Source organism: Protopterus annectens, chromosome 2.part1 (genome assembly GCF_019279795.1).
Source record: "Protopterus annectens isolate FY-2018-M chromosome 2.part1, PAN1.0, whole genome shotgun sequence".
Lineage (NCBI taxonomy): Eukaryota > Metazoa > Chordata > Ceratodontiformes > Protopteridae > Protopterus > Protopterus annectens.
Window position 1 is genome coordinate 1,115,748,271 of NC_056729.1, and position 13,349 is coordinate 1,115,761,619.

The window sequence follows — 13,349 nt, forward strand, 5'->3', positions numbered from 1 at the left end:
AAATAATGGGGGGATAAAGCCACAAAATTAGGGTTACTTTTTAAATATTGCATAAACAAACCCAAAAGCTGATACTATAAAAGGTTTGCAGTAGTATGGATTTCCTGCAGGGTATGAAGACTGAAACACGAATGTCTGCCATGTGAAAGAGCCATACGGCCATAGCCATTAGCTGTACAGATGTCTGCAGAATGCCCAGATGACTGCCTCACGTACTTCTCACCCTCCTAGAATAATAAATCAGTACAAAGCCATAAATAATGGAGGAACAAAGCCACAAAAATAGGGACACATTTTAAATATTGCACTGACAAACCCGAAAGCTGATAGAATATAAGGTTTGCAGTAGCATGGACTTCCTGCAGGGTATGAAGACTGAAATGTCTGCCATGTAAAAGCACTATACGACCATAGCTGTTAATTGTACAGGTGTCAGCAGAAGGCCCAGATGCCTGCCTCACATACTTCTCACCTTCCTTGGGCAATAAAGCAGTACAAAGCCATAAAGAATGGGGGAAGAAAGCCACAAAAATAGGGGCACATTTTAAATACTGCACTGACAAACCTGTAAGCTGACAGAATAAAAGGTTTGCATAAACATGGACTTACTGCAGGGTAGAAGACTGAAACACGAACATCCTCTTCATTTCATGGAATAAGACAATACAGCCTCAGACACATCCCCTTGCTAAGCTCAAATTTGAGCAGTGTGCTTGTACCAAGCATGACACCCCCTCCTTTTCATTGCAGCTGCTTCTCCTGCTTAAATCACTGCCTTTTAGCTCCTACATGGTTTGGTGCAGCCAAAGAATGGTCTCCCAGTTAATGATTCAGTAAAATTTGCTCTTTTGCATACCCCACTGCCTTAGTCCCTGGTCACACCACTACACCACAGTCTTCCTCCTCAGCAACCAGTGTTACCTGTTATTGGTTTGATTCTGCATGCAATAAACTATAATGGCAAAATGCAGATTTCACTTAAAATTGCCTTTTCACATTTTTTTGGCACTGCCCTATGGTTAAATGGCTGAAATTGGCCAAAAAAAAAAACTTTGATTTTTATAGTTTTGCAACACTTTTCCATGCCAATGGCCATATATGTGGCCATTGGCATGCCTAAGGAGTATAATACATGCTTTACTTTGAGCTGTCATGCCTAACTCCAGGATCGCACTACAGTAGGGAACAGGGCATATACCTGTTTAGACGAAATGAGTTTCAGTCAAATGTGTTTTCACTGAAGTGAGTTTTAAGTGAATTAATTTTCAGTGAAATGATGTTTCGACGAAATGAGTTTCAGTGAAATGTGTTTTCTATCAAAGTAGTTCCATATATATATATATATATATATATATATATATATATATATATATATATATATATATATATATATATAGATTAGTACCAGGCTAACTGCCCTTGCGTGCCATTTTAATATATATATAATTTTATGAACCTGCTTTATATACCACCTCTTCACTACAATATTAACATTTTCTGTCCTACCTAGTTCCTTTTCTCATCTACATTTCTTTGAATTTCTAAGCATTAATCACTTGATCTATTATCTATTTGACAAATCTACTAGTACAGCTCTTCAAATGGTCAATGTTCAACATCTACTTGTGCATAAATACCTTTTATACTGTAATGGTTGCCTTTATTTCATATAAATGTAATCTAATTAGCAAATGAATGTCTACTTGTTTACATATATTACTGAATGTCTGTTTATGCCTATTACAGAATCTCTGTTTACAAATGTTTGCATATGTTGGAGCTGCCTTTGCTGTCAAGCCATTTGTCAGAGAGAAGTCTAGAACTGCCTCTTCTTATTTATTTCTGCTGCCCTACTCATGTGGAGCCAGGCAGTCCTAATATCCTACTCTGTCTGTTGCTATATGATCCCCAGGCCTTTTTATGGCAGGCACACACTGGTGAACAGAGGCACATAAACCTCTCCCATAGTTAGAATGGGTACCCGTTGTAGATAAGAGTAGGCTGGGTCTTCAACTCACTTATCACCAGCAAATACCCGCTAATGGCAATATTAGTCAATGTGACCTAATCCTCTAGAGCCAATTTTTACACTTTTCGGTGGCTAACCCTGACACTGTAGGAAGTTTGTAATCCATGTTCTACTGCCTAGATGATACTTTTGCATCACAGTTGATGCCTAATGAGCCTGTGCTGCTGGCCATAACCCCACTCTTTTTTTTGGGTGGCTGTTTTTGAAAGGTGGGAGGAATGAAAGAAAGACACAGGAAGTACATGCAAACTCCTCACAGGCATTGGCCAGAGGTCAAACTCAAACCTCGTACTTTGTGCATGGGAGGCATAGACTATAACCGTTATACCAAGTGTGATATGCAAGGATATATGTATTTAGGGATCATTGTCTGTTAGAATTAGTACTGCCCATTCATTCAGCCATTTTCTAAAATACGTTATTTTGATGAGGGTCTTTCACATCTTATTACTGTCGACCCATTAATCCATATTTGTAAAACACTTTTCCTGATGAAGGTCTGTCACAAGCTATGAATGTCCACCAGTTTGCACATTTTCTAAAACTCTTTTCTGATGGGTGCCATGATGGTAATTTATTAAATGATACAAACTCAAGCTCCCCTGCAAGTTAAACAAAGTGACACCCCAGCAAAGTTTGTATAATTGGATGGGTATCCATAAATATACTTAGGGACTGGCCTACTTTGTCCTTCTTGAAAAGAGGGTACAACATTTGAGTGCAAATTGACAAGGTGTAAATGGTCATGTGATTCAATAGCTTTGTATTTTCTATGATGCAACAGTCCTATGAACTATTTCATTAGAATAGATCAGATTTCTTTATCCTCAACAAGAGTCTCCATCTCATTGTGGGAGATATCCATGCATTCTCAGACAATTTGAGAGATATAACATCTCCAGTGTGCACTGGGACTGCCTTGGGATCTCCTTATCTGAGAACTGATGGCTATGATGGAGTTCACTGATGAGCTCCTGCTGAGCTAAGGAACTTTGTGAGTCTGCTATGGTCTGGCATTAAAAAACTTGTGGAGAGTGGCTGTGTGCTCTCACAGCAAAAATCAAGAGTGGGGGGAGAAGGGTAGGATAGATTAGGAAGGGGAAGAGTGGTAGTAGATTAAATTAGGTGGTAGACTGTGGTAGTCTAGTGGTTAGGATTTAGCACTTCTGGGCTGGCATGGGTGGCATTCTTTCTCTTCCAGGAGTTGGCATTTTCATTAAGGTATTTACTGTTGGCATACATAATACAGGGTTTAAGGTTACAAGGTGAAATTTTGAGGGTTTACTTACAAGGGTAGAAGGAAGTATCTAAAATAGTATTTAGAGTATCTAGCCTCTAGCCTGTTAATTATTCTTTTGTAATAACTGTTTGTTATTCTTTTGAAGGTGGAAACAGAAAATTGTTTTAGAATAAAAAAAAATTGTTTTTTGACTGATTGCCACTTGGTCACAGTTTTGTGGTATGTATTGTGGGTATATAATTATTGTGGAGGGAGAATTTGTGGTTTATAATTCGGGGATATGGCTTCAACACCAGAAGTATTTACCTCGATTTCGCGAGGGACCCCAGCGTTTCAGTTGGTTCTGGCTCGTGTCCCAGTTTCCCAGGTGGGTTGGTGGGTTCCTAGAGAAACTCTTCACAGGTTCCGTAGTGAAAACCAGGTGACGACTGTGGAAACAACTAACCACGATACTTTGGGTTGATGTATTTATTTTGATGTGTTTATGAAAGGGGATGAAAAAATTACTTTCACTTCACTTTAAATTTCATGCAATTCAATTTCAGCAATTCCATCAGATAGATAAATTGTGATAATAATAGAATAGTTACTAAAAAAAGAAACTAAGACCTATTTTAATATTTTAGGTCTACAGAGATACATTGATCTCGAGACAGGGGACTTAGATTAGTGAAAAAGAAAATCTTTTTGTTTGATATTTTCAGTGGTTCAATTAATGATGTTTGAAGAGGGAGCATTGGTTTAATTCTGCAAATAAATGGTTCAGTATTTATATTTTACTGAAAGAGATCATCTTTAAACAAAAAAAACAAAACAAGAACGCGTTTTATCCCAGACAATTAATGATTCCATGAATTCAGCGAGCATTAATGCTTTTTTAGAAAAAACTAATGAAAATTTGTTTTTGTTGGAGGCGGAGCTGATTGAACAGAAAAAAATCAAAATTGACACGGGACATCAACGGATATGAGGCAGGGCTTGCCTTTACATATTCAACCAATTGGAGAACTGGCAAGCAAGGAAAATGTCAACGCGTGAGGTTTAAAATCACGCCTTCTTCTTCGCTTGTATCATCAGGGGAAGAAAGCAGGTTTTATACAAGCGGCGAGTTTCCAGAGTTACCTCAACCGCAGCAGCCTCAAGAACACATACAAACTTTTCAGAAGCAAGGGGGGCCACTGTTTAATCAGCAACAACATGGTCAACAGGAACAAAAATGGACTAGAAATTTTGAGACATACGCCGGTAACCAAGAGAGAGGTTACCAGGTGGATTTTTAGCAGGGACCAAGAAATGGACAATATAACAAGAGGTTTAAAAAATAAGGTATATGCTGAACCGAATATAGTTTTGAATTTATCCCAATGTGATTTAACTTCAGAACAATTTGCTGTGTTAAGTCTGGGTTTAAAATTTGTCCTGACTGTGTTGCCTCAAGGGCATGTGGTCAAACAGGAGTTGTTTAAATTTCTGAGAAAAATACATTTGAAATATTATTTTTCTAGGGATGCTATTAATGAAAATGCAGCTTTTAACTCCTTACTCCATGATGAATCTGAGGATAGTTTATTTTCTTGTAATGAAGAAATGGATGAAAGCCATTTATATAGTAGTGTTGATGCTTATTGTAAAATTGATGTTTCTCACATACCAGTGTCCAATAAGTTTATGCCACCGTTTGTCAATAAACGTATTACACAATTTGGCTCCATGATTGGGTTTGGGGGTGAAAATATTTGTGATAAAGTATTATTAAATAAACATGAAGTGTCCTATAATTTAACTCTGAAAGAATGGCAAGCTTTGAAAATATTGAGTGAAAGAGAGGACATAATAATCAAACCCTCTGACAAAGGGAACAAAATAGTTATTATGAATGTATTACAATATCATAGTATGTGTATGGAGCATTTAAATAACACTGAAGTTTATGAGAAATGTGATAAAAATAAATATGAGCAAGCAAGTTTGTTTGATTGTTATTTCCCTGAAACACTAATTCCACCTAAAACACGGCCTTTCAGCACTTCTGTGGATCCCTAGTGATATCTACATTGCTTACTGTACTTATTTCCTTGTTTCACTTGAAAGAAAGTTACTGTTTTTCATTTTTGCATTTTAGTTACCTGTAACACATTGCATTTAAGTTACCTGGCACTTGCTCACTAAGACAGCACTAAAAAATTAAAAGCACTACACCCTCACAAACTCCCCTTGAGTACCTTGTTCCCCATTGGCCCTTTTTTTCAATTATAAAGAAATTCCCAGTACTATTCTAGCATGTCCAAAGGTCAGTTGTCAATCTCCTCTCCGGTCCAGCTGGTGAATCTGGGAATCTTGAGGCAATGTTACAACTGCCTCATGTACACAGACAACCCTCTCCTCCTCCCAACAAATTCCAACACATGTGAGAGATGCAACCATATAGCCAAACTGGAGGCTAAGCTCTCTCAACTCAGTACTGGCGTAACCAGTCAGGAGGAGAAGGAAACCACACTCACTACAATTCCAGTCTCACATAGACCTACCACGACAGCAAACCAAACACATAAACACACAAAAACATACTCGGAGGCTCTAAATAAAATTATGTCTAAGCAGCAGAGACCCCCAAAGCAGACACCCAAGGAACCGCTACCCCAAAACAAAACACGTGCAACACATAGCTCACAAAGCCAGTGTGCCAAACAGCCACAGCCCTTAAGTCTAAACAACACACCTGATACACTTATAATAGCTGACTCTATCGTCAGGCACACTGACGTCCCGCTCACCAGGCCGAACAAGGAGAAGGTCACAGTGAGCTGCCTGTTGGGCGCTAGGATCGGCCATATAACACATGCACTCAGGTCACTCCAAGGCAAGTACAAATATGACTCAGTCATTGTCCATGCTGGTGTGAATGACCTGAGACGTACCTCCCTGGACTACATGAAAAGAGACACAGAGGAGCTCTCTGAGCATGTAGCCCAGGCCGGTATGACCCTGACCTTGAGTAGCATCTTACCCCCACCAAGAATGATGCCACAATATGAAGACAAGATAATCAATTTCAACAATTGACTTAAGTATTGGTGTCATTCAAAGGGGATCCAATGCCTGTCAGCCTAGGATGACATGCTCGACAAGCCACGATGCTTCGCTAAGGAAGGCTTGCACCTGTCACCCCTGGGCTTTCAGATATTGGCAAAGGCTCTTGCTACCCCCATAGTGCCTTTTTTAGGCAAGGCTCAAAAGACAAACCCGCCTCCATAGGTATCACAAGGGATAAGAAACTAAGAAGTCTAAACCTCAAGATGCATGCACTCGAAACACTCCTTAGCATGGAGAACATCGATATCTGTGCAGTAACAGAAACCTGGTTTAAGGCTCCTGGGAGCACCCCAGCACTACCAGGTTATACCTCATACCATACTTTTCAGCCCCAAAACTTGGACCGAGCCACAAAAGGAGGGGGAGTATCAATATTCGTCAAAGATACCCACACCTCCAGGTTGGTGGCACAGCATGAAGCATCAGAGACTATCCATGTGCAACTAACAGTGGATAAAACTGCCTTCCAGTTTATAGCCTGCTACAGACCACCCTCCCAAACCCAGGAACCCCACTCAGCCTTCCTGAGAACACTGGAAAATATGAAGGTCTCTCCAAACACCATTATATTGGGCGATTCAACTACCCAAACATAGACTGGGAGCATTACTCTAGCTCCAACACCCTAGCCCAAAGGTTCCTAGAATTTATAAACTCAAATGCTATGGAACAACTTGTTACCACTCCCACAAGAGGGGAAAACATACTGGACCTGATCATCACCAACATGGGGACTCTATGCTCCAGACCAGAAGTGTATCCCTCACTGGTAAGATCAGACCATAATCTAATCTCACTGGATATTCACATCCCGACCCCACCTCCTGCCCAGAAAACCACAGTGAAAAACTTCTCTAAAGCAAATTTCATACTCCTCAAAACCGAGGTGGAATCCATCAAAGCCCCCGGGCCTGTGGAAAATACGGCCCAGACCACAGAATCCTTTATAAATGCATTCTATGAACACCTTCAGGAATGCATGGATCATGCAATCCCAAATAAAACCAAGACCCAATCCTCCAAAGGCAGACGTCCTGTCTGGTGGACCCCAGCCATAAACAAACTATACAATAGAAGGAGGAAGCTACTACATGATAGAGCAAAATCCCAAAAAGGGAAGGCATCTCTGATCAGTATTAGCAAAAACTATGGGCACTCATAAAATCGTCTAAGGCCAGCTTCAAGAGAAAAATTGCACAGGACACTAAGGATAATCACAAGGCTTTCTTTAGTTATGTTAGGAACCTGGGTGGGAATTCCCAGATATGCTCAGAATTAGTCCAAAATGACAAAAAATACACCGAACCCACAGACATTGCCAACATCCTAGCTGACAGGTTCAGTGCAAACCCCCCCCCCACCAAAAGGGCGAATATCTATCCCAGCAGAGTGCTGCCCCCCTGACATCTCAGATGCTCAGGTAAGAGCCGCCTCTCCAAAGCAAAAAACACAGCATCAATGGGACCAGACGGTGTCCCGGCTGGCCCTACATGAACTCCAAGAAGAGCTAAACCCAAACATAAAACTACTGTTCAGTCTCAGCCTTACTACAGGATATGTACCCAAAGAGTGGCATACAGCAACAGTGGTCCCTCTCCACCAAAGGTGGTGCCTCAATGGATCCTGGAAACTATCGCCCCATACGCCTGACTAGCTTGGTCTGTAAAGCTATGGAAAGGATCATCATGGACCTCATAAATAAAGATATTGGGGACCTACAGACACTGGATCCTACCCAGTTCGGCTTTGTTAAGGGCAGATCCTGCCTCTTAAACCTGGTCAATTTCTTTGAAACAGTCACCAAGGCCATTGACGAGGGGAAGGTGGTCCACACAACCTACCTGGACCTTGCAAAAACCTTCGATACAATACCCCACTCGGGCATTATAGATAAGCTCACAAGCTTAAATATAAACCCCTATGTCACTAGATGGGTTGCAAACTGGCTCAAGGACAGAACCCACATGGTTAGAATTGCTGGAGCCATGTCAGACTCCAAACCAGTTACAAGTGGCATCCCACAAGGCTCAGTTCTGGGACCTCTCTTGTTCGGTATATATTTCTTGGAGGTACAGGCAAGCATGGAAGGCCTGTGGCTGACCAAGTTCACAGATGACTGCAAACTGGGCGCCATAATCGACTCTCCAGCCGACACAAGCATCCTCCAAAAGGGCCTCATAGAAACAGATAACTAGTGCCAGAGCCATGGCCTCAAGCTAAATGCCAAAAAGTGTATAGTCATCCCCTTTGGCAAAAACAAAGTGCCCACAAATTACCACATAGGTGGTAATCCATTAAGTACAGAAGAAGTAATTAGGGACCTGGGGACCCAAGTTGATAGCAATCTCTCATTTGACAACCACGTGGCCAAAGTGGTTAGAAAAACATTTTATATAGCCACCTAATCATGAAGGGATTCACATCTAGATCAGGGGAGGTCATTGTGCCTCTTTACTCATCCCTCATCAGGCCCATAATTGAGTACAATGCCCCTTTTGGGATGTACCTTACCAGACACCTGCAGCAACTGGAAAGACCCCAAAAGTACCTCACCAAGGGGATCAAAGGGCTCAAATAGATGCCATATGCTGTCTGGTTAAAGAAACTCCAGCTCTAGTCAGTGGCATACCGCCTGCTCAGAGGTGATCTGTGCCTGATGTATAAAGCCATGTCCAACCCGGAATTAATGGACATGCTGCACCTCAGAAAATCCAAATCCCATTGAGCTACGCTTGAGAGACTTGAACCTCAGCACTGAAATAAATAGGACATGCTGGAGGGACAGATTCATAACCCAGAGGCTCCCTTCACTCTGGAATAAAATCCCAGTCCAGGTTAGGCAGAGTCCCTCATTGACTCTCTTTAAGAGGAATCTTAATGAGTGGATGGGAGATCGTAGGTTTACCCCGGGTATCACTTCTGTGTCACTGTTAGACAGAGGAACAGTATACTAACCTCGAAAAAGGGCATAGCAAAATTAATTTAAAATGGGTGGCGAAAGCCAAACACACTCTGGCTAGGCTTATAAATGCCCTAGGGCAGATAGCCTAGTATGAACCTATGAACCTATGAACCTATAAACCTATGGTGGAATTTGAAGAAATTCTGGATAGATGTGTTACCTTAGGTTATTTTAAAGAAAAAGATGTTAAGGATAGGTTATTTAACCAAAGAAGTGAAATAGCTATTTTTTCTGTTAGTCTAAAATACACAAAAGTTTAGTTAAACCTGCAGGAAGACCTGTTATTTCTGCTTGCAATTATTTTTTACACAATATTAGTTTAACACTACATGAGTTATTATTACCCTATGTGCTTAAATCCCCTGTATATATTAAGGATAGTGTAGACTTTTTACATAAAAATTTCCCCGGTAGTATGGAATAAAACTAGATACTGGCTGGTGATTGATGTTAAGAGTTTGTATACTTCCATCCATCATAAGGATGGTTTAGAGGCGATAAAATATTTTATGGGTGATGGTCCTTTATCTCATTTTGTCACCAATATAGTTGAGTTCTGTTTAAAAAATAATTATTTTTATTTTGATAATATAATATATTGACAGAAACAAGGTACAGCGATGGGAGCAGCCTTTGCCCCCATGTATGCAAACTTGTTCATGTCTTTTTTTGAGAAAAAATTATTTAATTTGGATTTTATGAAAAAACGTGGATTTTTATTTTCGGTTTATTGATGATTTGATTTTTATATGTGAGGGGGGTGAAGAAGAGGTAGAGAACTTTATAACAGATATGCATAGGAATCCCTTTGGTCTTGCTTTTGATGGACTACAAAAAGGGAATAAAGTTGTGTATCTCAACCTTGTTTTGGAGGGCATAGAAGATGGGAGTATTTTGTCCAATATCCATAGGAAATTTGTGGACGGCAACCAATATCTACATGCCACCAGTTGTCACCCTCCCCATGTGTTAGAAGCTTTACCATATGGTGAATTGATATGTGTTTCAAGGTTATGTAGTGATAAGAATGAATTATTGAAAGAGATGGAAAGAACCAACCAAATGTTTTTGTATAGGGGCTATGACCAAGATAATTTAGAAAAGGCTTATATTAAAATAATGAGAAAGTTAAATATGGAAGGGGATGTATATATAAATAAAAGAAGGAATAAATACCAGGACAGTAGTTTTTTTGAGGAGAATAAGGGGATGGGAGATGCCATTTATTATGTAACAGTATATAATATAAAAAGTGATGAAATTAAAACTTTAATAGAGTATTATTGGAAATACTTGTTGGGAGATAAAGTTTTGGCGAACATTCTTCCTTGTAAGCCATTCTTCTCCTACAAAAGTGGTAGAAATTTAAAGGATATGGTGGTACATGGAAAATTTTCCATGCCAAGAATAGCTATACCAAGAACTATCTTGAGCCGAGGTTCAATATGCTGCAATAGATGCAGTATTTGTAACAATATAGTCAACACGTTTAAAAATATAAATGGGGTTAAATTCAAGCCTAGAGATACATACACATGAGAGAGGTAATATATGCATTGAAATGTCCATGTGAACTTTATTACATAGGGGAAACTAAAAGAGATTTTTGTGTTAGATTCATGGAGCATATGAGAGATGTTAAAAATATTAGAGAGGATTAAATAATTGCTGCTCATTTTAGGATGTTTCATAATAGTAATGGGTCCCTGTTACAGGGTATTGATTTAGAAAGTGTAAAATGTTTAAGTATGGATGAAAATGTATTAAAACAAAAATTATTATATAAAGAAAGCATTTTTATTTTATAATATAAAACAATGATACCTAATGGTCTTAACAATTAATTAAATTGGAAGTGTTTGCTTTAAGACAAATTGTCGTATAATTAGTAGGCATGTGTTGTTAACTGAATGTATTATATAGGCAAGTTTGGTTTGTAATTTTACTGTTTGATATTCCTTGAAGGTGGAAACACCAAAGCGCTAGAGAATAAAAGAAAATTGTTTTTCCTGATTGTCACTTTATTACAGTCGGTGGTTTGTGGTCAGTGTTGGTATATATTCTGCAAGAGTATCTAGCCTAGTATTTACCTATGTCTTGAAAATAATAACTGTTTGGGATTTGGTGTAATGACTAAGGTACTTACTCACAGACAAAAGGAATACAGTTTGACCATCACCCTTGAAGGGGAAATTGGCTAGGCTTAAAATGACCTACAAGGGCAGCTAACCAAGTACTCACTTAAAGGGTCAGTGTGGTAAAATTGTAGACCAACAGACTCCCAAAGAGATTTACATGAGTTTGAGGTCTGCAGGCCCAATGTCTCCTTTCTTTTGTTAGCCCCCCAGTGGCCTAGTGAATAAGGAATTGGTCTTTAAGATAGGTATTGTGGGTTCGAGTCCTATTTAAGGTGATTTAATGTTTATACAAGTAAAGCTTTTTGTGCAAGGGTAAAACAGTTCATAATGCCTAACTTGACCCGGCCAAGGCATTTGATACAATACCCCACTTGGACATTGTAAAGCAAATCATGGAATTAGGCATAAATCACTATGTTACATCCTTGATTACTAGATGGCTGGCTGATAAGACCCAGGAAGTTAGAATTGGTGAGTCCACCTTCACAAAGACGCTGGTCAATTGTGGACTCCCTCAGGGCTCATTGCTGGGCCCTCTCTTTTTTGTCATATACTTCTTGAAAGTCAAGGCCAATGTCAAAGACCTCTGTCTGACCAAGTTTACAGGTGATTGCAGACTGGGAGAAGACCCAGAATCCCCCAAGATACTAATGTCCTCTGGGAAGGGCTAATACAGAGAAGTGACTGGTGCCATAGGCACGGTTTAAAACTCAGTGTCAAGAAATGTATAATAGTACCCTTTGGGAAGTTGGCTACTGCAGAAAACTACTTAATTTATAACACACCATGTGAGTAGACCTAGTATTTAGGGATTTTGGTACATATGTAGACAGTAACCCGGCTTCCCACCAATATGTGTCTAAGTAGTATGAAATCATTTTGTGTTGATCAAATTATAAGTAAGGGTTATGGAATCTAGGTCCAAGAAAGTCATCATTCTACTGTACTCAGTCCTCATTAGACTTATCACTGAGTACAATGCTCCCTTCATTATATAATGGATCAGGCACATGGAACAACTGGAACATTCAGAGAGGTTTCTCACAAAAAGAATACAGGGTGCTAATACCATGTTTTATGCAAATCATCTTAAAGCCCTATTCCTATCTTCTGTCTCCTACAGACTATTAAGGGGTGGCCCATGTATGTCTGGCATACAAGGTATTACAGAATCCTTCTCTGATGGACCTCTTGTATATCCACAAAACAAATAGCATCATCACTACTTGACCCAGGGACATACACCTTGCTTATGATATAAATAGGATATGTGAGATAGACAGGTATGTGTCTCAGAGAATACCACTTTTCTATAACAGGCTTCCCATCCATGTTACCATCCATGCAAAGCAGAATTCTTCCCTGACCCCTGTTCAAAGATAACCTGAACCAGTGGATAGGAAATCAGAAATTTACTCTGGTCTGTCACCTATGTCTCTAACTGTAAAAGTTTGATCACTCACACCCTAGCTTACACATACCCCTAAAAATAACCTCTAGGGCACAAATCTTGTCTGCTAGGCTTTAAAAGGCCCTTGTGGTTGTTAGTGTAGTATATATCTATGAACCTATTGCTGTATTGTACTTAAAGGTACACTTGTTTTTTTTTTCATGACATATATGTAAACTACCTTTATTATTCCATATTATGGAGACTTATGTAATTTCAGTCATATCTCACTTTGAAAATGTACTTTGATCAGTAGCACTTGCCTGTGACTTATTTATATAGTTTGTTAGCAAAACTAAACAGACAGCCCTATGAAATAATGATAATAATGAAAGAACAATGCATTAAACGCAGCTGTCAACAACGCCAAAATGCAAAATTGTGTCACAACTGCTAAAGGCTTGATGAGATTTACCACATAAAAGACTCTTGCTAAG

The 13,349-nt window shown here is 39.4% G+C and overlaps 1 protein-coding gene across 1 annotated transcript in view; it reads left to right on the plus strand.

Annotated features, from left to right (window-relative positions):
- The first annotated feature begins 3,549 nt into the window (after positions 1–3,549).
- LOC122794952 (opsin-5-like) overlaps positions 3,550–13,349 on the plus strand; it is a 257,286-nt gene continuing 247,486 nt past the window's right edge. Inside the window, exon 1 of the mRNA XM_044063546.1 lies at positions 3,550–3,636. Within this exon, the coding sequence (XP_043919481.1) occupies positions 3,550–3,636 (87 nt within the window). The remainder of the gene's footprint in view (positions 3,637–13,349) is intronic.